At 39.4% G+C, this 24958-nt stretch overlaps 1 protein-coding gene across 3 annotated transcripts in view; it reads right to left on the reverse strand.

Moving 5' to 3' along the window:
- Positions 1-24958, reverse strand: part of HAP2 (hapless 2) — a 146215-nt gene that overhangs the window by 14081 nt on the left and 107176 nt on the right. For 2 of the 3 annotated variants that reach the window (XM_088889684.1, XM_088889683.1), the window contains 7 exons: positions 17247-17327; positions 17065-17165; positions 16529-16646; positions 16398-16430; positions 16221-16314; positions 16056-16144; positions 6052-6167 (listed from right to left, as the gene is read on the reverse strand). In XM_088889684.1, coding sequence (XP_088745810.1) covers positions 6052-6167; positions 16056-16144; positions 16221-16314; positions 16398-16430; positions 16529-16646; positions 17065-17165; positions 17247-17327 — 632 coding nt within the window. The remainder of the gene's footprint in view (positions 1-6051; positions 6168-16055; positions 16145-16220; positions 16315-16397; positions 16431-16528; positions 16647-17064; positions 17166-17246; positions 17328-24958) is intronic. The other variant, XM_010280262.3, reaches the window with a different exon arrangement.

The raw sequence follows: 24958 nt of genomic DNA on the forward strand, positions 1-24958 counted from the left end.
GGGTAGATGGGCCTTAAACTGACCCCCCTGAAACAGTTTGAAAAAGTAGTTGATCAAGACTACAATCAGTCTTGAATTCGTAAGTAAAAGAAAAGATTTCAGAAGAAGAAAAGAAGAAGAAGAGAGGGAGAAAAGCAGAAACACACGAAGGGTATTAGAAAAGAAAGAGAGGGTCAATGTCAATAATCTGCCGACCCACTCTTAATATTTATATATGTTGACTAATTGTAAAAGGGCTGAATTGCCCTTATTGCTTACATGGCAAATAAACTAATAATAAAGTTGAAATAACAAGCTGTAACAACAAAACTGAAATAACTACCGACTAACACTGACATAAACAGAAAATATATGCTATGCTGCCATACGAACACAGTGGGGACCACAGCAGTGGGGTCCACATCAGTGTTCTCTACACTCCCCCTCAAGTTGGGAATAGATATTTGTCATTCCCAACTTGCATAGGTCTGCCTCTAATTTCTTCCTTGGAACAGCCTTGGTGAGAAGATCTGCGAAATGCATGCTAGAGGTGATATACGGGAGACACACATCTTGAGACGAAACCCTTTCTCTAACAAAATGTCGATCGACTTCGATATGCTTTGTTATGTCATGTTGTACCGGATTATGAGCTATATTAATAACAGACTGATTATCACAATACAACATTAAGAGCTTCTCATAATCAAAGGCACACCATTAGCCATAGATCTATATTCAGCTTCAGCACTAGAACGAGACTCCTCCAGGAGACAAGGTTACCTCCTACAAAGGCACAATATCCAGAGGTAGACCTTCTGTCATTAGCACTCCCAGCCCAATCAGCATCTGTATAGACCTCTATCTTCATGTAATCATTATTCTTAAATAATATACCTCTACCTAAGACATCTCTTAAAGTATGCTAATATTCTCTCAACTACAAGGAGGTGAGTAGTTCTAGGAGACATATATTGACTGACAACGCTGACTGCATAACTGATGTCCAGTTGTGTGAGACAAAGATAGAGGAGTTTTCCAACCAACCGTTGGAACATAGCTTTGTCTTCAAGAGGCTCTCCACCCTCTACACTGATCTTGTGATTCTGTTCAATAGGTGCATCTGCAGGCTTAACACCCAACTTTCCAGTTTCTGCTAATAGATCTAGAACATACTTCCTTTGAGAAATAAAGATCCCGTGTTTAGATCTAGCAACCTCAATACCCAAGAAGTATCGTAGCTCTCCCAGATCTTTCACCTCAAACTCTTGATGAAGGAGTTGTTTAAGAGACTCAATCTCACTGTTATCATTCCCTATCACCACAATATCATCCACATGTACAGCAAGCAAGGTCAAGGAAGAGTCCACTCATTTAATGAACAATGTATGGTCTGACTGGGCCTATACATAGCCGAAATTTTCAAGGGCTTGGACCCATTCTAAGTAGTTGGATCCATCAAACTTCACAGTTGTAATCTGAAATGTATTCTCAGACATGTTACCATAATTGCTAGTCCCAAAAACACGTTCTCCCTGATTTTTGAACTCCATTCTTGGTTAAGAATTAGCAACAAAAACTTTTGAAGCTACTATAATAGAAAACAACACCTAAACAATTGATAACAGCCGGCCCAGGTCTTCCACAAACAAGGGAAAAACAAAATTTTGTATGAAACCAGTTCAGATCTAATCTGAAACCAACAACAGTTCTGAATTTTAAGGTTTTGAAGAAAAACAGAATTCTGTATGAACCCAGTTCAGATCTGATCTAAAACCAACGACAATTCTGAATTTTAGGGTTTTCTCTCAAAACCCTAAAGAGAAAAAAAATATTTTCCAGCCGCACCTCTCAGAGTAGACCAAGAGGGTTTTTTCAAGGTTATTCTCAAGCAAAAACTTACTTCATGAAAGAAAATCTCTGGATGCCACCTTCTGTCTGATGTAGAACCCTAATCCTGAGGATCCGAAGCCTTTTCTAATTCCTCCTGACTACTGGAGCTCTCCCAACCTTCTACAATCTTCTTAGTAGTAGCCGCACACTACCAGTAGCCTCCAAGAATTAGCGGATCCTCCTTCTTAGTCTTCTAGCCCTAGGAAATTCTCATGTGGTTGGCTGGATCAGACTCACATGAGAAACCCTAATCCTTGCTCTAATACCAAGTAGTCCATCAAGACTACAATCAGTCTTGAATTCGAAAGTAAAAGAAAAGATTTCAGAAGAAGAAAAGAAGAAGAGAGGGAGAAAAGCAGAAACGCACGAAGGGTTTTAGAAAAGAAAGAGAGGGTCAATGTCAATAATCTGCCGACCCACTTAATATTTATATATGTTGACTAATTGTGAAAGGGCTGAATTGCCCTTATTGCTTAGATGGCAAATAAACTAATAATAAAGCTGAAATAACAAGCTGTAACAACAAAACTGAAATAACTACCAACTAACACTGACATAACTAACAGAAAATATATGCTATGCTGCCATACGAACACAGTGGGGACCACAGCAATGGGGTCCACATCAGTGTTCTCTACAGAAAAAAAAACTAAAAAAAACATAAAGTGCAGCACAATACAGGACGATACACCCCAATTGGTGTATTGGCCTATATCAATATTTAATCTAACTCCTTTAATGGATCAACAGCAATGGAAGCTTCTAAATCCCACAAACTCCTTCTAAAACCAAGATCCCACTTAAACCCATCAGATGAGTTCATGATAAATTTTGAAATGGGCTCTCTTGTAAGATGATAAAGAGTAAAATGTTCAGGAAACAAGACTGCAAAGTAGAACCTCCCACCCACAAATCTTCTCAAAATCTAGTTCTATTCCCAAAGCAGACATTATATGTTATGAGATTAAAAGTACAAGCTAAATATTGCTTTCCACAGGGAAGCCAAGGTTATCCTAGAAGCCAAACCAACATCCCAACTATCCCCTGACATCCCATGGATACTAACTGGCACTTTATACCGCAACCTATTAGAATTAAGGGTTAATATCATAATATCCACAACCACTGCCCTAGCAAGGAGGTTTTCCTATTAAATTTCTCAAACCTAACCCCCTTTTCTCTTCCCTATACATATTCTCCACTTTACAAAATGATATTTTTTTGTTTTCTCCCAGTTTCCATAAGGAATTGCTCATGTTTTTATTCATATCCTCTTAACCACTAACTCTGGAATCCTAAAAACAGTGAGGCAGTAGACCGGAAGGCTAGACATGTAGTTTCTTTTCTACATGGCTAGCTTCTTAGATGATTTCTCCACCTGCAGTGCAAAAATTGGCCAACTTAGGGTTTCCCCCTAAAGGAATCCCAAGACATTTCATTGGCCAAGTGACAACTGAACACCTAGGACTGTTGCATAAGATCCAATCTTGTCTGAGTCTATATTTATTCTGACAAGGCAACTTTTATCTAAGTTGCAAATAGCCCATTATCTTATACTTGCATCATTCTTCCTCAGTTTCAAAAAAGAAAAAAAAAATGTAATTGAGTTTCTTGAAGTGGGCAAGGATGAATAATTGTACAAGAATTTCAACATAGGTTTAGTATTGTCATCATCCACAGGAAGAAATTTCGTTGTGAAGAATTCTGTAAGAAATCGTGGTTTCCCAGAAAAGGAATCGCTATTTCAACATATTTTTGACATGTAATGAATCCTTTCATTGAACATTTGGGTTACAGTTTCTGGAATTTCTTTTTAGGTTTCATGTTGAACATCCAAATATAGCACCGGATTTGCAATAGGTCCTGGTTACTTTGTTCATACTTGGTTAGATGGGAGGTTGTGTGTAGGAATCTTCAACAAGGAGGATTGGGTATTGGTAGCATGGATAAAAAGAATAAGGCCTTGCTAGGGAAATGGCTTTGGAGGTGGCCAGTGGAAAGGGACAGACTATGGCATGATGTAATAGCCAGCATACATGGAAGGTTGGGATGCGGGTGTATCTAACAGAGATACTCTGGCCTCACCTTGGAAAGCTATTCATAACATTCTACCTCACTTTCTCCGCTTCATCAGATATGATGTCTGCTTTGGGATTTCTGTTAAATTTTGGGAGGATACTTGGGCTGGTTCTTGTCCGTTAATGGAACTACTCCCCTCATTATACTTGGTTTCTTTGTACAAAAATGAGTTTGTGTTAAGTTTTGTTTTTTCCCCTTTAAATCCTGTGGGACTCAGTTGGGACTTTGGATTCTGTAGATGCCTTAGGGATAACAAAATTTTGGCTTGTCTAGACCTTCTATAACTCCTTCAAAATGTTTTTCTTAGAACCTGGTAAACCTGATAAACGGATCTGGGCCCCTAACACTAAGGGTTTGTTTTCTTGTGCTTCTTTGTTCAAGACCATTTGTGATTCCTCAGTTTCTTCCTTTCCCTTCAAAGAGCTTTGGTGTAGACCCACTCCAACCAAGGTAAGGGCCTTCTGCTGGGAAGTAGTTCATAGGAAGGTAAATATTATGGACTTGCTTCAAAAGAGAAGACCTATCTCCTGTCTCTCCCCAAACTAGTGTCTTATGCAAATCCAGTAATGAGAGTTGTTGTTGCTTACTGATTTCCAACCCCTTTGTTGCAGATTTTTGGATTTGGTTTTCTTCTTTGTTTGGGTGCAGGTGGACAATACCTACGGAGGTTACTATGTTATTTGATCCCTCCGGTTTTACTAGGCCAAAGAAGAGAGGGAGGATAATGTGGAGATGTGCCGGAGCAGCTTTGATTTGGACCATTTGGGAAGAGAGAAATGCAAGAATCTTCTCAGAGAAGGAGGGAAGCAAGGAAGAAATTAGGATTTGTATGATGGTTAGGGTGATCCACTGAATCAAGACTTTGGAGTTGCTCTTCCAGTTCACCTTTGATGATATTTGGAGGAATTGGGAAGTAGTTGCTAAAAGCTCCAAGAGAAAGGACAGAGTGGAGGTGGTCTGGATACCACCAATTGAAGGTTTTCTTAAATCAAATTTTGATGGGAGTAGCTGAGGTAATCCAAGCCCTTCTAGAATTGGAGGGGTGGTGAGAGATGAAGAAGGTAAACTTATAGCACTTTTTTTTGGCCCTACGGGTATGGGGGACTCTTTCAAAGCTGAACTGCTGCTGCAATTCAAGGTGTGCAGATTGTGAGCTAAACTTGACAAATGTGGTAATAGAAGGGGCTCGAAAGTGGTGGTGGAATGGCTAAGGAATCCTGAGTCTATAATTTGGTGCTACAGGAGTGAAATGAAAAAATTTACATGGCTAACCATGAATATGAATTTAAGGATACAATGGGTGAGAAGATCAGCAAATAGGGTGGTGGATGCTTTGGCTAAACAAGGGGTGAACAGGTCTATTTTATTCAGGGCACAGTTGTAATGTGTTTTTCTTTTGTATGAGAGGTAGCAGCTCGTGCCTCTCTAAGGGATGATTGTAAAGATTTTACATAAAGTATTTTAATAAAGCTCAAATTATTCATAAAAAAAAATAAGCTTTCCCTCTTGAATTGTAACTAGGACTTTACTGTTGAACTTAGAGAAAACTTTAGAAACTGCAACTTCTATAATATGGATTTGTTTTACTACCAAACTAATGGTGTTAAGAAGAAACTAATGGCGTTAAGAAGAGTAAAGAGGTCTACATATAAAAGAAAATTAGAAACCGGAACTTACGAAAAATGTAAACCAGAATTTTACTACGAAAATAACTTATTTCTAGAAGACTTAGACTGAGCACTACAACCACCTACCACCACCAATTAAATATCCCTTCATGGGTGGCTGGACTTCCAAGCCCTATTGAAGCCATATGGGGTCCACAAAAAATCCTAGTTTCCCAAAAACTTCTCTAAATTGTACATAACCTTTCTTTTGCACATCAATCACTCTTACCTTAGGATTCAGAGCACGCATTAAAGCCATAAGACTGTCCATACACATGGAAATTGACAGAGCACAATCAGGTGATTCATAAACAGTAAAAGCACACCAAGAGGAAAGTACAAATGGATAAGCAAAATTTTAATTACTATTTAATTTGTAATGGAGTATATCTGTTAAAAGTTACATCTATTGACTCCATTACGATACACATACCTGCATGTTCTTCCAGTAAAAAAGTCTCCCATGCCATCCCACATTTTCTTCCACATGCTTTTGATAGACTCAAAGAAGCCATGTATACCAGTTTTGGGGGGTTGAAAAGGAGTAATCTGGAAAATGTAAAAAATACTTTGGATGATATATAGAAAAATTCATAAAAAAGCATATTTCTTTTTGAGAAAAGTAAAGTATATTCATTGATATAAATTGGAAAATTTGAAAATAGCTCCCTATGTGGTGCTGTACATTAGTCTTTGTTAAAACACTAGTATTTAGAATAGGTGTGTATGACAATGAAAAGGTACCATTCCATAAAAAGAAAGGAACAAATACAGATGGAACATCATTTGTATTTCCTGGTAGAAAGCAAAGGAAATTGCAGTTTTTTAATTCCTATTCCTAATATGGAGACAGTATTTTTCTTCTCTTTGGTTTTCGTAGGGCCCTCCAAAGGGAAAATGTGTGCTGCTGGAAAGACATGATACCACAAAGGCTTTGACCAATCAATACCCCCTCCGGTGAATTTTGATATATATCATAGTTAACCCCTCTCCAAATAGTGGAAGATGATAATGATCATTCTACTTGAATACTAGTACAAGATTTGTTGTAGCAGATGCTGGCAATGCTTCCTCCAGATCACGAAAAGTGGATCCTCCAAGAAAAGTCACAATCCTCTGAGCTTCATTATGACAACATCGAGCTAAAAATCACCCTTCTGGTAAATTGCAGGCAATTAGAAGCATTGTTAATGTTCCTATTTTTCTTTTTTTAATATCTTACCTGAAAAGTAAAGCAAAGGTATGGCCTCAAAGATTCCATCAACATTTAGCATATACTTCCAGAGGTTCAATCCTGATGAACAAATTGATTGCCTCTTTAAAAAAATCTCTAAGAAGGTAGCAATGGCATTAGTCACACCTTTTTCTATAACTATGTAGGGATTGTAGGCAAAACCTAAGATAGGGAAAAGAACAACTAAATCATCCAATAACATGAAGAGAACATATACATATAGAAAAATAAGTTTGAGTTCTATAGATGCAAATTCAAAATATTCCACAAATTGTAAACCCATAGTTGTACAAAAAGAAAAAAGGTTGAGCTAGCCCATTGTTGAGTTATTGGGCCAACTTTGTTTATTTTTTATTTACATAATTCAGTTAGGAAGTTATTGGGCCTTAGGCCCATTAGTTTATGTTAAGTTGTTTCTTTTTAGCTACTTACAAGTAGCTGACCTACTAAGGGCATACTTGTACTTGTACATTCTTTTTATGAAGTATATAATTAAAAGGAAGGGGGCGGCCAGAACTGATTCTTTTTGGCTTCCTCTCATTCTCTTTTATTTCTTCTTCTTTTCCTTTCTAGCTGAAACTTTTCTGTTCTCTCTTCCTTCTTCTTTCATAAAGTTTATATCAAAACAACTATCAAGCTTTTCTACTCCCATCAATATGTTCTTGTGAGGAAATCATGGAACACAAAATGGTATGACAAGTTTTAAGCAAGGCACTCAAATGGAAACATTTTGTCTTGTGATGTTGGGATATAATAAACCTTTATGCAAATTTAGTTTGAGGCTCAAATATTGTAACTTCAATCTCATATTTTGTTAATAAGTAAATGTTTTCGTTTGTCATGTATTTATGAAGTAGCCAGGACATGGCCATCTTTCCTTCAGCATCCATCTTTTATTGGTAAAAAACTCAACAGTTATGATTATATTTCTTAAGGTGATATAAATTTTTTTTGGTGACAGGTGGTGTAGCCAAAGCAAACTAGGCCAGCCTCAGTCTGATTCTACAAGTTGTTTTTAAGTTTTCTATTGGGTCCTTGTGCTGTTCAATTCCTGGGTTGGTTAATTCATGAAGAAACTGAAGAAAACAGACCTTGAGAGTTCGGCAATGAGGGTTCTGAGAGTGAGAGTTTCGAACATTACACTCTCTCAGCACCCTAACACTATTTTATTAAGATAAATTTGAATAATTACAAGAAGGCCCTTAGTTGGGCAAGGAATTACAAAAAACATAATAAAGAAAGGATGGGGCCCAGAATAAGGCCCATTACAGAAAAAAAAAACATAAACAGTAAGGAAGAATAAACAGCCTATGGGCCATTCGGCCCATCTTCTCTATACTCCCCCTCAAGCTGAGCATAGATGTCAATCATGCCAAGCTTGCTAGTATCATGCTGAAGTTTTGCCTTGGGAATGCCTTTGGTGAGAAAATCTGCCAACTGTCCTTCAGATGTGATGAAAGGAAGACATACTTCACCCGAAGAGACCCTTTCTCTAATGAAGTGTCAATCAACTTCAATATGCTTAGTTCGATCATGTTGCACTAGGTTGTGAGCAATGTTGATGGCAGCCTGATTGTCATAGTACAACATCATTGGCTTGTCATGTTCAACCCCAAGTTCCTCCATCAATGATTTTAGCCATAATAGTTAAGAAACTCCATGTGCCATGGCCCTGTATTCTGCTTCAGCAGAAGACCGAGCAACAACAAATTGTTTCTTGCTTCTCCAAGAAACAACATTACCAGCCACCAAGCTGCAATACCCAGAAGTAGATCTTCTGTCATCAATGTTTCCGGCCCAGTCAGCATCGGTGTAGGCTTCAAGTTTCATATGACCATGCTTGGCAAACAAAAATCCCTTTCCTGGGGAGCCCTTCAAATAACATAGAATTCGCTCTGCTGCTGCCATATGAGTGTCTCGAGGAGCATGCATGAATTGGCTAATGCAACTGACTGCATATGCAATATCTGGCCGAGTCATGCATAGGTACAAAAGTTTCCCAAGAAGTCTCTGGAAGATTCCTTTGTCTTCTAACAATGTCCCATCTGAGGCAGAGAGTTTATGACTCATATCAATAGGAGTAGCAACTGGTCTAGCACCCATCTTTCCAGTTTCAGAGAGCAAGTCAAGAACATACTTCCTTTGGGAGATAAGAATCCCATCCTTGGATCGAGCAACTTCTATGCCAAGGAAGTATCTCAGTTCCCCCAAATTTTTAATCTCAAACTCTGTATGAAGGAAAGATTTGAGATCATGAATTCCTAAAACATCATTACCAGTCACAACAATATCATCTACATACACAATGAGGTATACTGCCAAAGGTCCACTCCTCTTCACAAAAAGAGTATGATCAGACTGTGTCTGCACATAACCAAAGTTAACAAGTGCTGTTCTAAATCTCTCAAACCATGCTCTAGGGGACTGTTTTAGTCCATAAAGGGATTTCTTCAGCCTGTATACCTTTCCTTTCATATCAGTTCCATACATCCCTGGAGGAAGAGACATATAAACCTCCTCATGGAGTTCACCATTCAGAAATGCATTCTTCACATCCAATTGATAAAGGGGCCAGTCAAAGTGAGCAGCTAAAGATAGAAGAACCCTCACAGATGTCATCTTGGCAACAGGTGCAAAGGTCTCCAGATAATCAATCCCATATGTCTGTGTATAGCCTTTTGCAACCAGCCTGGCCTTGTACCTTTCAATGGTGCCATTAGCTCGATATTTGATAGTAAAGACCCACTTGCAACTGACTGGATCCTTCCCTTCAGGAAAATCAACCACTTCCCATGTGTCATTCTTGTGTAGGGCATCAATCTCAGATCTCATAGCATTCCTCCATTCTGGACTCTTAAGAGCTTCTGACACAGACCTGGGAATAGGGTTAGAAGCAACAAAAGAGAGATATGCAAAGTATGAAGGTGAAAGCAACCTGTAAGAAAGGTGCTTGGAAATGCAGTGTGCAGTGCACTTCCGTTTTCCTTTCCTAACAACAATGAGAATATCAAGGTCAGGGAAGGATGACTCCAAGGGTGCTGAAACTGTACCTGTTGTCTCATCTGTGACTGGAAGTGTATGAGGCTCATGTGTTGTAGGAGAAATAACCTGCTCATTTCTGGATCTTTGCCTTTGATACACCTTGGGGTTGAGGATAGGACGAGGAGGTAGAGGTGGAAGGACATTGGGACAGGGAGAATGGAACGACTGATCAGCCCTTGACTCATTTGAAGGAGAAGCAGACTCATCAAAAGATTCAACTGGGACAGGAAGAGGAAGAGCAAACACCTGTGACAAATCCTCCCCTTGTGGACAATGTCCTTCTGGAGAGGAACCATAAAAGGGGGAAAGCTCATCAAAGGTGACATCCATTGAGACATACCGAGTGTCAGTCTTAGGATCAAAACAACAGTAACCCTTTTGTGTGGGGGAATAACCAAGGAAGATACACTTTTGGGCTTTGGGTTCAAATTTATGCGTTTGAACACTTGGAACATGAACATAACTGGTGCAACCAAAGACACAAAGAGGAATAGGAAAAAGGTCATTGTCCGGATGAAGGAGATTGAAGGGAGACTTAAACCCTAAAACCCTGGATGGCATACGGTTTATAAGGTAGGTGGTAGTGAGAACAACATCACCCCAAAACCTTGTAGGAACATGTGAGGCAAATAAGATACTTCTTGCAACTTCAACAATATGCCTATTTTTCCTTTCAGCAACTCCATTCTGTTCTGGAGTCCTAAAACAAGAGCTTTGATGAATAACCCCCATGTTAGAGAGATAGCAGGATAGGTTCTTCTCAAAATATTCTTTTGCATTATCAGATCTGAAAATCTTAATCCTGGTATCAAATTGTGTTAGAACAAATTCATGGAATTGTCTCACAAGTCTTGGAACTTCATCAAGAATATCCAAGTGAACCGAGAAAAGTCATCAATAAACAAGATAAAATATTTGTAGCCATCCATGGAGGGTAAGTGGTAAGGCCCCCACACATCAGAGTGCACAATATTAAAAGGAAAAGAAGATTTTTTATTGCTTAAAGAATAATTGTTTCTACAATGCTTTGATAACTCACAAGACTTACAATGAAGACTGGACAAACTAATTCCTTTAAACAGTTCAGGGAATAGATGACACAAGGCAGAAAAAGACAGATGACCCAAACGACGATGACACAACATAATCCGACTAATAGACTCTAAAGAAACAGACCCGAAAGCAACATTCCCAGGATGATCAGTGCATTGTCCCAGAGTATCAAGCAGGTATATTCCGTTCGCCTCATGGCCACTCCCAATCACCTTCTGAGACTCCAGATCCTGAAAAACACAGTATGAAGGAAAGAAGGTTACACAATAGTTTAGTGATTTGGTTAAACTACTTATAGGCAACAAATTCGTATTTAGCTTAGGTACATGAAGGGCAGAAGGTAGGAACAAGGAATCTGTAGCCTATGGTTCCCTTATCAGAAATAGGGGCAAGTGAACCATCAGCTAAAGTGATTTTATCACGTCCAGGGAGGAAGTCATATGAAACAAACAAAGTAGAAAGGTTGGTCATATGATCAGAAGCACCTGAGTCAATAATCCAAGGGATTTTAAGATTACCTGAAGTGGTTGCATGATTGGCAGAAGCCCTTATACCTAAATGAGCAAATGCAGAAACTGAGTTTCCTGAAGGGTTGGAAGAAGAAGTCACATCCTCTAGATGACTGATCATCTTCCCAAACTTTTCATATTCTGCTTTCATAGCTGCCAACTGTGCACAAGCAGACATCTCTTTGGTATAGTACTTATCACTATCTGACCCAACAGCCACATTTGCACTTCCTGTCCTTTTAATATCATGTTTTTTCTAAAACCGAATGGGAACAAGATTAGGATGTAATTTCCAGTACTTGTCTTTGGTGTATTTCGGCTTCTTGCAGTACTCACATACAACTTCTTTCTTTCCTGAGCCACTAGAACCCCCAGCAACCCCTTTGGGTTTAACCCCCATATTCGCAAAGTGATCACTAATATCAGCCCCTTGAACCTGGACAGCCCTTATGCTCTCTTCACTGCTCACCAATGCATAAGCTTGTGACAATGAGACACTCTCCTTGGAAAGAATATTCTGTTTTGTGATATCATATTCTGGGTTTAGTCCGGTTAAGAAGTCAAACACCCTGTTCCTTTCAACCAGTTTTCTGTAGGTCTCTGCATCATTGGTGGTGTCCCAAGTTACAGCTTCTATTAGGTCAATTTCTTGCCATAGAGACTTCAAGGTTGAGAAGTATACAACTAAAGGTTTCTCCCCTTGCTTTAAATTCTTCACATCACTTCTCAATTTATAGGCTCTAGCCACATTTAGTTTTTGGGAATAGGTTTCTGCAACACTATCCCAAATTTCCTTTGCTGAATTCATCCATAGGTAGTGTTGACTAATTTGTGGCTGCATTGAGTTCACAAGCCACCCAATGGCAGTGTAATTCTCTTGAATCCACTTCTCGTAGGATAGATCATCTTCTGGGGGAGCCTTCTTGCTCCCGGAAATAAACCCCCACTTTCCTCTACTACATATATAAATCTTTACTGATTGTGACCATGCCAGGTAATTAGTTCCATCTAGTTTAACTGTGGTCACAATCAATAAAGAATCACCTGGAGTTCCCTGAACCTGTCCATATTCAGCACCATTCTTGTTTTCAAATTCTGAGGAGTTCATCATGTAAACACTTCAAATATGATTTCAGATGACTTCTACAAGTGTACTGAATGAGGATGAGCAATGACTGAGTTCAATCAATCCTCAAAACAACAATACACAAGGCCAAACTACTCCCAGAAGTTGTAAGAACCAAGACTGAAGCCGAACCTTGTTGTCTACACGAAACACCAAAACAGCTTGGTTCGGCCTTCAAGAAGTAATTAGAACACTTCTATGCACTATGCCCTCAATCAAAGTTCCTTTTCAAATCAGGAACTTCAAGATAATCACCAAAAAGTAGCCAAGAAGAGTAAATACCAATCTGTATTGCTGAAGAGGCCTTTTTACAAACACAGTGTGGGCAATAGAGAAGATCCCACTGTCAAAGGAGAAAAAAAGCCTCAAGAACAGTCCGTACAGGCCCCCAAAAACAGCCACATAGAAGCAACAAGTTACAGCACTGAATACAAGGATGCTTCGATAGTTTTGACAGTCCAAAAGGAGTGAAAACAGCCCAGAAATCTCGGACACTTCAACAGTCCAAACACAGAAAAATAACCCAGAAACCTGAGCACAACTTACAATATTTAAGCTTCAAATCAGAAACCAAACTGTTTCCCCTTTTTTTCTCTGATTCTTCCTGGCCACCGAACCATTTCTCCAAGAGATTTGAGTCTTGGGCACCTTCCAATGACCTCCAAGAATCAGGCAACACAAACTGAAGCTTCCAGCCCTAGAATACTGAAGTTCAGGCCTGCTCTGATACCATGAAGAAACTGAAGAAAACAGACCTTGAGAGTTCGGCAATGAGGGTTCTGAGAGTGAGAGTTTCGAACATTACACTCTCTCAGCACCCTAACACTATTTTATTAAGATAAATTTGAATAATTACAAGAAGGCCCTTAGTTGGGCAAGGAATTACAAAGAACATAATATAGAAAGGATGGGCCTAGAATAAGGCCCATTACAGAAAAAAAAAACATAAACAGTAAGGAAGAATAAACAGCCTATGGGCCGCCCCATCTTCTCTACAATTCAATTTTGTCTATTCTAATCATTACGTTGTTAAGAAATTGCCATATGGATGAAGGATATTTATATCCCCTTTCCTTAATCCAATTCTCTACCTTGTGTAATTGATGAAAGGCATACTCTTTTCTTTTGTTGTAACTAGTAAGTGTACACGTGCTTTGCATGTGGAAATTTTTTATGATGATGATGATAGTAAATAATATGTTTCCAAAATTTTGTACACTCTTTTTATATTCCTATGTTTATAAAAATTATTCTTATTTGTCACACTTATTTTTGTTTAATATGATGAATATGATATTAGAGAGACGAGAAGATTGTTGGGTCTTTTCTTCTTTGGTGGAGAGGATTTTGCTAGGAAAGCGTTTGTGGAAGTAGAAGAAAACTCTAAGGGGCCTTTGAAGGATAGCAAGACAGATAGTTCGAATTCTGGTGTTCTTGTTAATGGGGCTGAGGGGGAGAAGGACGAAAATCTTCAGAGTGAAGCAAGGACATCGCATAACAGTGGAGGTTTTCAGGCAGCAAAGCAAGTGTTTGAAAAAAAAAATGCAGTCCTAGAGCTTGAAAGAATTAATGAGATTCAGGACAAAAGGAAGAATTACAAGGATCCTCCTAATGCAGTTAAAAGGTTTAGACATAAAAAATTTAACAGATCTGTTCCAGTGGCAAAGGTGTTTGCTAGACTGAAGGGGGCCTTTTGGCGGTTGGAATTAATAAATGGATCAAGAAGAAAAAAGAATTGGCAAGAAAAAGAAAGAGGTCACTAACAATCCCGATGGAGGTTAGGGAAGGGTGTCTTTTGTTTCCTTTGGGCAGGTGGTTCAGATTGTGAGGTTTTCTCCGAACGTGACCTTTGGAAGGCAAGCTGGGGATATTCCTCAGGGTTTTATTGTTTCCTCTTTGGTTGTTTGGGAGTGGTGTGGGGTGTTTGAGTTCTGCATGAAAGATGTTTTTTGGGTCTTAGTTGTTTTGTTCCATTTTGGGTGATGCCTCAGCACCGTTTGTATTCTTCTCGTTGTCCTTAGTTAATAATTTTTTTTTTCTTTATTTATCTTCAAAAAATGATATTAGAGAGGTGCCCAAATGTTTTCTACAATTTTTTGTATTTCTTTTATACTTTTGTGTGTTTTCATCTTTTTTAATTATTATTATTATTATTATTTAATTATGACATCAAGGGTTTACACATTTGACCCAAAAGGTTAAATTTGTATTTTATTTCTATCATCAATAAATTATTCTTTGTCACACTTATTTTTCTTTGATATAGTTAATTAATATAGGATTCAATGAAAGAACAAGAGTTAATACCCTAAATATAAGACTTAATGAGAGGGAACTGAATGAGGAGAAATGTAGTAGTTCAAATTACAATTTGTGCCCTCACAATTAGAGAGACTACAAATTAGAAAAAGGGGTATTCAAGTAAAGAATAGGATTCAATGAATGTTAAAGAGAGTTAAATATAAGGGTCCATTTGGTTCACTGGAATAGGGGTCTGGAATTTGAATCAGAATGCCCATTCCAATTGTTTTGTTTGACGGAATCGGAATCCATTCCCATTCATGGTGGAATGGCATTCCCCCATTTGAGAGAATAGCCATTCCCTCCCCCTCCCTTGGGCATAAGATCCCATTCCAGATATTTCCAATTCCTATTTGAACCAAACAGGCTACGGAATAGACCATTCTGATTCCAATTTCAAGGGATTTTGATTCCAGTTTTGACTGTGAACTAAACAGCCTAGACTTAATGACAGGGATTTGAATGAGTAGAAAAGTGGTTGTTCAAATTACATTTTTGTTCTTACAATTATAGAGCAACCAAATTCAAAATTTGGGGTATCTAGTCAAACAAAAGCTCCACATTCTCATTGAACATAAGTTCTCTTCCCCATTTATTGTCCATTTTTTGGTAATTATATACATTCAATATTTTGCGTGTGAAAGTAGAATTGAATCCCACCTTAAATAATCCTAACTACCAAGAGCTAACCACGGATCAATTGTCCATCCAATTAGGGATTGTTTTGATCTTGAAGCCTGCACTTGTGTTAAGGTCTGATAATCAACTTCTCGAGTCAAATCCATGCAAAATTGAAAACAAGACAAATACAAGTTTGTACTACTCTGCTAGGAGGCCTGGCTGTCTTGCACACCCATATTTCTAGTCCAAGGTGCAGGACAGGAAGTCTGGAAGGGCCCCGCTTTTTCTAATTGCCCTAATATTCTCTGCACATTCCACCACACCATTGCCACCTCTACTGTTGCAAACAACTCAAACCTACAAAACTTCTGCTAAAGATCTAAACCTAAGAAGTAAAGTCTGTCCTCAATTACATAACCTTAAAATCACATTTTAAAAGTACAACAAACAAATATAGAATTTCTTAGTTAAGAGTTAAGTAAACATCATTGTTATCTTGAAAATGGAAACAATGAAATGGATTCAAGAATATTTCTAAGCTTTCTTCAAACCTGAGATCCATTGTCAAGAACAGTAGCTGTAGTAGTGAATTGGCACTCTGCTCTATCAACTTCATTAAAATCAGAGTCCTTTAGTATAGCTGCATCAAGCATAAGCATTTCAACAAAAATATATTTCATACTTTCTTACATACTAATCTTGTACTTGATAATTACCTGCACATATATATTTTGCTGCTTGATCTGTTGTTGGGTACAGCTTAAACGAGCGAACTGCAATCTCTTCAGGCTTCATTATGAAGAATTGCTCCTAGAACAAATCATTTCTGAGTGCTTAAAGATAATGTTTATACTGGTTTACAATTTTACATACACGGATGACATAAAGGTTACCTCCATGAGGGTGATACCTTTTGAGCAATCAAACTGCAAGAAAGAATATCATCATCATATTTACATGTTAGATGTGTAATCACTGTTAATACTCATGAAAGAATGTTCAGTGGAAGATTCAAAGGAGACACCGTTAAGCTGTATGATGCTTCCAGTTTACCAATGTTTTTGACAGTGATGGTAGCAATGCCAAATTGAGTGAGGGCTTCAAAAGTTGGAATAGTAACACTTAAAATTTTCCCAGGGCTTCTGAAGAAAAATGAGTTATTATCATTATTTCCCTAATATAAATCAACAAATGTATACAACAATGCAAGTTTGACAATGATATATGACATGGAGTCGATCAACAGAAGTTCAATAATATTTTCTCAAAATTTTAGGTTACAGTAGATGATCAAGAAAAGTTATTTTTCAAGTATTTAATGTTTTGATGGACAAAGAAGAAACAGATAAACTACTAAATAGCAACCAAAAAAAATACGTTTTAGAAAGACAATACACAAGTGTAGGTTTAAGTGAAAGATTTACAGAAGTTTCTCTTAGAATATTATTTTGTTAAATAACAAATGAAGGGCCCAAAGAATATGAAAACAATACATAAGTGTAGGTTTAAGTGAAAGAAAAACAAGTGAAGATAAGCCATTTGCAGCATATTAGTGATAACCTTTGATAGACATATTCTATGTCATCAGCACTAAGTTCTATCAATAGATTTGAATTAAGAACTTCAGTGATTCCTATTGAGAATGAATGTGGCCCTGCATCCTGCACATTGTTCCAAGTAAAATTTTGAGTAAAATGCGTAAGGAAAAAGTTCACAATAAAACCATAACTTTAGAACATAACTGGATGCTCATTTATCCTTTCAAACCTTCCTTCCACACCATATAGGGGCATTTGGTTCCGACGAACTCGATTCTGATCGGCCTGTCAGAAAATAATATAAATTATCCATACAATTTTAAGAAAAACCATAAGAATATAAAAACAAATGAATGCTGATTTTCAAGATAATAATAAATCAGTCAGAACCACCTTTTTCTATTCATTCAGAATCACCTGAAAGATTAATTTGGTATCATCCAAATGCAAGGTCTAATCATTGCATAGGCATATTAATCTGTAGGCTCAAACGAACCCATAGCAACGTATGAAAAATCAGGTGGGCCCACTGAGGATTAAAAAACAACATAGAATTATACTAAAGAGCCTAGTAACCCAATGATGGCCATTTAGGGATATTTAAACCCCTAGTTTCATATACTATTTTCTACCCTAAACTCAAATATTTAACCCCTGATCAAAAAAGATTTCCTTGTGTTTGGATCCATGAGAGGGAACCTAAAAGACAAATTAGACTTCATTATTGTCTTCTCCATACCCAAAACCTTGAAATACTCAATTCGACCCCTTAAACCCATTAGTTAGCCGCTACCAAACTAACCAAAATCACCTTGTCAATGATTCAAAATCTTGAATGATCTAACTATTCCAATTTATTGGAAACACTTGAATTGGTAGAATATCAATTCTTACCCAAAATTTCTTTCAATTGGATCATTAAAAATATTCCATTCATGAGGCCTAGATTTAGCTAAATTGACGCCACTACTAATCAAGCCATTCTGACCAGTGGACTCTAAAGCTATCATTTCATAGTAGCATAACCTTACAGGGCATGACAAAAAGCTGAGGGAGAGAGAGAGAGAGAACCCTCATAAACTTATCTCCCATGATAGACCCATTCTCCTCAAAGAAACCCACTCAAAATGCCAAAAGCAACACAATTTAAGCAAAAACTAACCCACTCTGTCTGAACCACACAGTCAAGCATGGAAATCCCCTTGCAATCACAATAATCTAAAAAATAATGTAGGATTTTTCTCATCCAAAAGTAAGTAATATAGGACATATTTTCATGACTCTCCTCTTTTTGATTTTTAGCATGTCTTGTAAGCTAGTAAAGCAATTTTTGCATTTTTCTCCTTGAATTGTCTTACTAACTTATTTCTTGTTTGTGTAGAGAACACTGATGTGGGCCCCACAGCTACGGTACCACTGTGTTCATAGGGTAGAAGATGTTCTAGTCTGCCTAGGGTTAGCTATTGGTCATTTAGTTGTTTCAGTTATTTATTTCAGTCTTATTTTTTTGCTCTATTTGTTCTGTAAAGACTAAGGGCAGATCTGTCCTTTCCATGTAATGAGCATAACCTATAAATATTAATTAAAGTGGCGGCGGCAGAACATTAAGCTTCTACTCCTCCTTTCAACTCTTGTGTTCTATTGCTTCTCCTCCCTCTTCCTCTTCTTTCCTCTTACCTTTCTTCTTACTTTCGATCCTGAAATCCATTAGGGTTCAAGACTGATAACAGTCCTGAACTTCTACTTGGTATCAGAGCTAGGGTTTCTCATGTGAGTCTAGTCCAGCCGACCACATGAGAACCATCTAAGGCTGGAAGCTGAGAAAGCAGAGTTCGTTGACTGGTTCTTGGAGATCTCCAGAGGATTAGCAGCTGTTTGAAGAAGTGCCACAGTTGCAGCGAGTTGGTGATCAGGAAGAATCAGAGAAGGCTAGGGTTCGGGTAACCTTGGTAGGCAGCGAACTGCATCCTATTGTAAGTCTTTTGTTTTCTGAGAGAAGTAATATCAGAGAAGATAGGTTGGACCTATCCAGCAAGGGTGGCCGAACCACTCTAGTTTTTTTCTCTCTATTCTCTAGGGTTTTGTCTTATCCCTGTGGCAAACCCTAGTATTGGACTGAACCTTGTGGTCTTATCCCTGCGGCAAACCCTAATAGTTCTCCTCCACATTGATCAGTTTTAGGGTTTCATATTAACCCTAATACAAACCTTATCCGTACGGTACTGTCTGGAGTGTACGGCTTTTAGGACTGATTAAAACCTCAAATTGGCTTCAGCATATCAGATTGTTCTTCAAACTGTTTTTCAGTTTTCTTTTGGGGTTTCGAACACTTCTAAAGGGGTGAAAACAGTTCGGACTGTTGCTGTTGTGTGTGGCTATTGATTTCAGATCAGTTTTATACATGTTTCATGCACATCTACTGTGAGTACAGATTGGTTCTATACTGATTTTGTGATTGTGGCTGGTAGTCCTAGTGCTGGTTTTGACTGTAGTAACCCTAATTTTGAGACTTCTGGTTCTTGACCGAAATGGAGTTTAAGAATTCGGCAAAAGGCAGTTTTGGGAACAGCAGTTATGGTGGTGGTTCTAAGACAGGTTTTCAGATTACAACCGTAAAGTTTGATGGATCAAACTATTTGGAATGGGCCCAATCAGCCATGATGGCTATTGGGGGAAGGGGCAAAGTAGGGTATCTCTTGGGAGATGTGGCAGAACCTTCCAAGGGAGACCCTATGTATACCAAGTGGGTCCAAGAAAACTACTTGGTTATGACATGGCTCTGTAATTCTATGCAGCCCCATATCAGCCGAAATTACTTATGGGCAAAGACAGCCAAGGAGATATGGAATGTGATGAAAGAGACTTACTCCCAACCCCTTAATGTTGCCAGAGCATATGAATTGAAATGTGAGGTGAATTCCCTTAAACAAGGAGAGAAACCGGTGTCGGTCTACTTCTCTACCTTGAAATCCCTGTGGCATGAGATTGATCACCTAGAGACTCTTGAGTGGAAGAGTCCCAAAGATGCTTAGATACATAGAAAGCACATCGAGACAAACAGAGTGTTTAAGTTCCTGGCAGGACTGAATTCAGAATATGATATTGTGAGGCAGCAGATTTTGACCAGAGATAGTGTGACCCTCTCTCAGGCATACTCCTTAGTGCATAGTGAAGAGGCCAGGAGGAAAGTCATGATGCAACCTCAGCCGCTTACACCTGCCTTGGTAGCTGTCAAACCCAAAACAGAGGGTGATTCAGAGAGGGACAGAAAGAAGGAAGATAAAAGGGATGTGGTGTGTGAGCATTGCAAGAAACCTAAACACACAAAAGAAACATGTTGGAAGCTGCATCCACATTTGGTCCCGGTAAAGTTGAGAAATAAAAGGGGTAATGCTCATGTGGCTATGACTACTGATTCAGCATCCTCATCTGGCACAAGAGGCACACCATTAGAGACCTTAGCTGCAGTTCGGGCTGCACTGATACAATTGGAGAAGGAAGTTGGCAGTTCAGCTCAGTTACCGCAGTCATCGTCAGCCCCGGCCACATCGGCCTTTGCACACTCAGGTACTCGAGCCTCAGCCTACCATGCCTCCGCTCCAGGAACTACTGAACCTTGTTGGGTAATAGATTCAGGTGCATCCGACCATATGACTAGCTTGCCCTCTTTGTTTACTACTTATTACTTATCTTCTGGTAGGGATAAAGTATCTATAGCTGATGGCTCTCTTGTCCCTATTTCTAGCAAGGGTGACATCAAATTGTCGGATACTATATCCTTGTCCTCTGTCTTGCATGTTCCTAAACTGGATACTAACCTCCTTTCTGTTAGTAGTATTCCCAAACATTTGAACTGCTCAGTAACTTTCTTTCCTGACCGATGTGTTTTTCAGGACCTGGAGACGAAGAAGGTGATTGGGACTGGCCGTGAGACGAATGGAATCTATTTGCTCGGGGAGATTTCTCGTCGGGAAGAGTCAGTGGATAAGAAGTTACTTGTTTCTCAGGTTGTGAGTCCGGTTATGCCTTGGGTCATTTATCTTTTCGGTCCTTGAAGAGTATGTTTCCTACTTTGTTTGAGTCTGTTGAGTCATCTCAGTTGAAGTGTGAAAGTTGTGAGTTTGCTAAACATTGTAGAAACTCTTATTCATTGAGTAATAAAAGGAGTAATAGTTCTTTTGATATTGTGCGTACTGATGTTTGGGGGCCATATCACATTCCTTCTATGGGTGGGTACAGGTATTTTTTGTTATTTGTTGATGACCATACCCGGTTTTCTTGGGTTTATCTTATGCGTTCACGAGATGAGGTGCCTGCCCTAACCCAAAACTTCCACCAAATAATCCTAACCCAGTTTGATGCTAGGATCAAAGTGCTTAGATCTGATAAAGCAAAGGAATACTTTGCTAAGCCATTGGCATCGTACCTCCTTAATCATTGGGTTATCCACCAGAGCACTTGCCCTCATACACCTCAGCAGAATGGGGTTGCAGAAAGGAAGAATAGGCACATCTTGGAGGTGGTTAGAAGTATTATGTTTACCTCTAATGTCCCTATTCGCTTCTGGGGTGATGCTATCCTTACGGCGGTATATCTTATTAATCGGATTCCTTCTCGAGTTCTTGATATGAAACCTCCTTTTTCCCTTCTATACCCCAATGAGGAGTTGTTCACTATTCCACTCAAGACATTTGGTTGTACCTGCTTTGTTCAGCTTCTCGGTCCCCATCACTCCAAGTTTGAACCCAAGGCCTCCAAATGCATCTTTCTTGGTTATGCACAAACTCAAAAGGGTTATTGTTGTTATGATCCTGTCTCAGGGAAGAAGTTTGTATCCATGGATGTCACTTTCTTTGAGGAGACACCCTACTATTCTCGGGTCTCTCCTCAGGGGGAGAGTAGTGAGCGTGGAGATTTGGGTCCTTTTCTTCAGGGGGAGTGCAGTGAGGACAGGGTTAATACTTTTGGGGCTGTTCCCTTACCTATTCCAGTTGGTGATGAGGGCTGCAGTAGCGAGGGTGGTAAGAGGGATCGGGAGTTGAGAGTCTATCACAGGCGATGCAGGCAGGTTGATCCCGGTCATCAGCAGTCCCGGCCAGCTCCAACCTCTTCTGCGTCTCCAAGTCCAGATATTACAGTCCCAGGGCCCACAGAGACTCCTTCCATTGTTGCTACCTCACCCTCTACAGGTGACCTTGACCTTTCCATTGCCCTCCGTAAAGGAAAACGGCATTGCACCACATCTACAGCCCACTGCATCTCCCAATTTTTGTCCTATGGTCGCCTATCTCCCTCCTACAGGTCCTATCTCACCTCCGTTGCTGATGTCCCTATTCCGAGAACAGTGCAAGAAGCCCTATCAGTCCCGGAGTGGAGAGGTGCAATGCAAGTTGAAATGGATGCCCTGTTGAAAAATAATACCTAGGAGCTAGTTGACTTGCCCAAAGGAAAGAAACCAGTTGGATGCAGGTGGGTATTTACTGTGAAGCACAATGCGGATGGTTCCATCGAGAGGTACAAAGCTCGGCTAGTTGCAAAAGGGTTCACTCAGACTTATGGTATAGATTACTTGGAGACATTTGCCCCGGTAGCCAAGATGACCACCATTCGGGTTCTATTATCTCTTGCAGCAAACTACACTTGGCCTTTGTACCAAATGGATGTTAAGAATGCCTTCCTGAATGGGGACTTGCAGGAAGAGGTTTACATGTAGTTGCCTCCTGGATTCTATGATACAGAGGCAGGTAAGAAGGTTTGCCGGCTCAATAAGGCATTGTATGGTTTGAAGCAGTCACCTAGAGCTTGGTTCGACAGATTCAGACTAGCCCTTGGGAAGTTCGGTTATGTACAGGCCCAGTCAGATCATACACTGTTCATCAAGAGGGTGGAGTCGTCACTGACACTACTTGCAGTATATGTTGATGATATTGTGGTGACAGGAAATGACAACCATGAGATTGAGTCCCTCAAACAGCTCCATCAAGAGTTTGAGGTGAAAGATCTGGGTACACTACGATATTTTTTGGGTATTGAGGTTGCTAGATCTAAACAGGGGATCTTTGTCTCTCAGAGGAAATATGTTTTAGATCTCTTGGCTGAAACTGGAAAGCTGGGTGTCAAACCTGCAGATACACCCATTGAACAGAACCACAGGATTAGTGCAGAGAGTGGGGAGCTGCTTGAAGACAAGGTTATGTTCCAGCGGTTAGTGGGAAAGCTCCTATATCTATGCCTCACCCGGCCAGATATCAGTTATGCCGCTTAGTGTTGTCAGTCAGTACATGCATTCTCCTAGAACCACGCACCTTCTAGCAGCAGAAAGAATACTAGCATACTTGAAGAGATGCCCGGGTAGAGGTATACTGTTCAAGAACAATGACCACATGAAGGTGGAAGTCTATACGGATGCCGATTGGGCTGGGAGTGTTGATGATAGAAGATCTACCTCTGGATATTGTGCTCTTGTGGGAGGTAACCTGGTCTCTTGGAGGAGTAAGAAACAGAGTGTTGTCTCCAGTGCTGAAGCTGAGTACAGGTCAATGGATAATGGAGTGGCTGAAATTCTTTGGCTGAGATCACTACTTGAGGAGTTGGGTATTGAGTATGAGAAGCCCCTGATGCTGTATTGTGATAATCAAGCGGCTATTAATATAGCACACAACCCAGTGCAGCATGACAGGACTAAACATATTGAAGTTGATCGACACTTTGTACGAGAGAGGGTCTCATCACAAGAAGTGTGTCTCCCATACATCACCTCCAACATGCAGCTGGCAGATATCCTCACCAAAGCTGTACCACGAAAGAAGCTAGAGGCAGATCTATCCAAGTTGGGAATGATAAACATTTATTGCCAACTTGAGGGGGAGTGTAGAGAACACTGATGTGGGCCCCACAGCTACGGTCCCACTGTGTTCGTAGGGTAGAAGATGTTCTAGTCTGCCTAGGGTTAGCTATTGGTCATTTAGTTGTTTCAGTTGTTATTTATTTCAGTCTTATTTTTTTGCTCTATTTGTTATGTAAAGACTAAGGGAAGATCTGTCCTTTCCATGTAATGAGCATAACCTATAAATATTAATTAAAGTGGCGGCGGCAGAACATTAAGCTTCTGCTCCTCCTTTCAACTCTTGTGTTCTATTGCTTCTCCTCCCTCTTCCTCTTCTTTCCTCTTACCTTTCTTCTTACTTTCGATCCTGAAATCTATTAGGGTTCAAGACTGATAACAGTCCTGAACTTCTACTGTTTGTGCTTTTCTTTTTTTTTTTTTGGGTGTTTGAGGGCTTCATTTTGTGAGGAAGATATGTAGTAGTCCCTTATGATCAGCTCCTGTTTTATGCTTTCAATTTCCCTAAACTCATGCCTATAGATCCATGGCGTGAGCTGTTTATTCTTTGCCCAAGAAATGATTAGCTTCGAATCACCCTCTACTTCCAACTGCTGAAAGTTTGCTTGTTTGGAAAGTGTTAAGCCTTGTAGTAGTGCCATCAGTTCTGCCTTTAGCGAGTCTCCCAACCCCAAGGGACCTGAAAACATAGCCAAGACTTTCCCTGTGTAGTAGTCCCTTATGATCCTGGGAGTGGTTGGGGGAATGGCTAAGATTTTGCTACCCATCATCCTAGTAGAACCTTGAGAATAAGGCATCTCAAACCTTCCAAATGTGATGAATCTCTCACTTTAGTATATTTTAATGTATACTTTTGGCATGAGACGTTTTCTAGAACAACTTCACAAAGATAAGTAGAAGATCAAGACTGTAATTAGTCTTGAATCCTAATAGGTTTTAGGTTTACAAAACAGAAGAAAAGTGAGAGAAAGGAGAGAGAATAGAAGAGAAACAGGAGAACACAAGTGGTTGAAAGGAGGGGCAGATTCTAACAGGTCTGCCACCGCCACTCTCTTAATATTTATAGGTTATG

Source organism: Nelumbo nucifera, chromosome 6 (genome assembly GCF_055504915.1).
Source record: "Nelumbo nucifera cultivar China Antique chromosome 6, China Antique-T2T, whole genome shotgun sequence".
NCBI classification, from domain to species: Eukaryota; Viridiplantae; Streptophyta; class Magnoliopsida; order Proteales; family Nelumbonaceae; genus Nelumbo; species Nelumbo nucifera.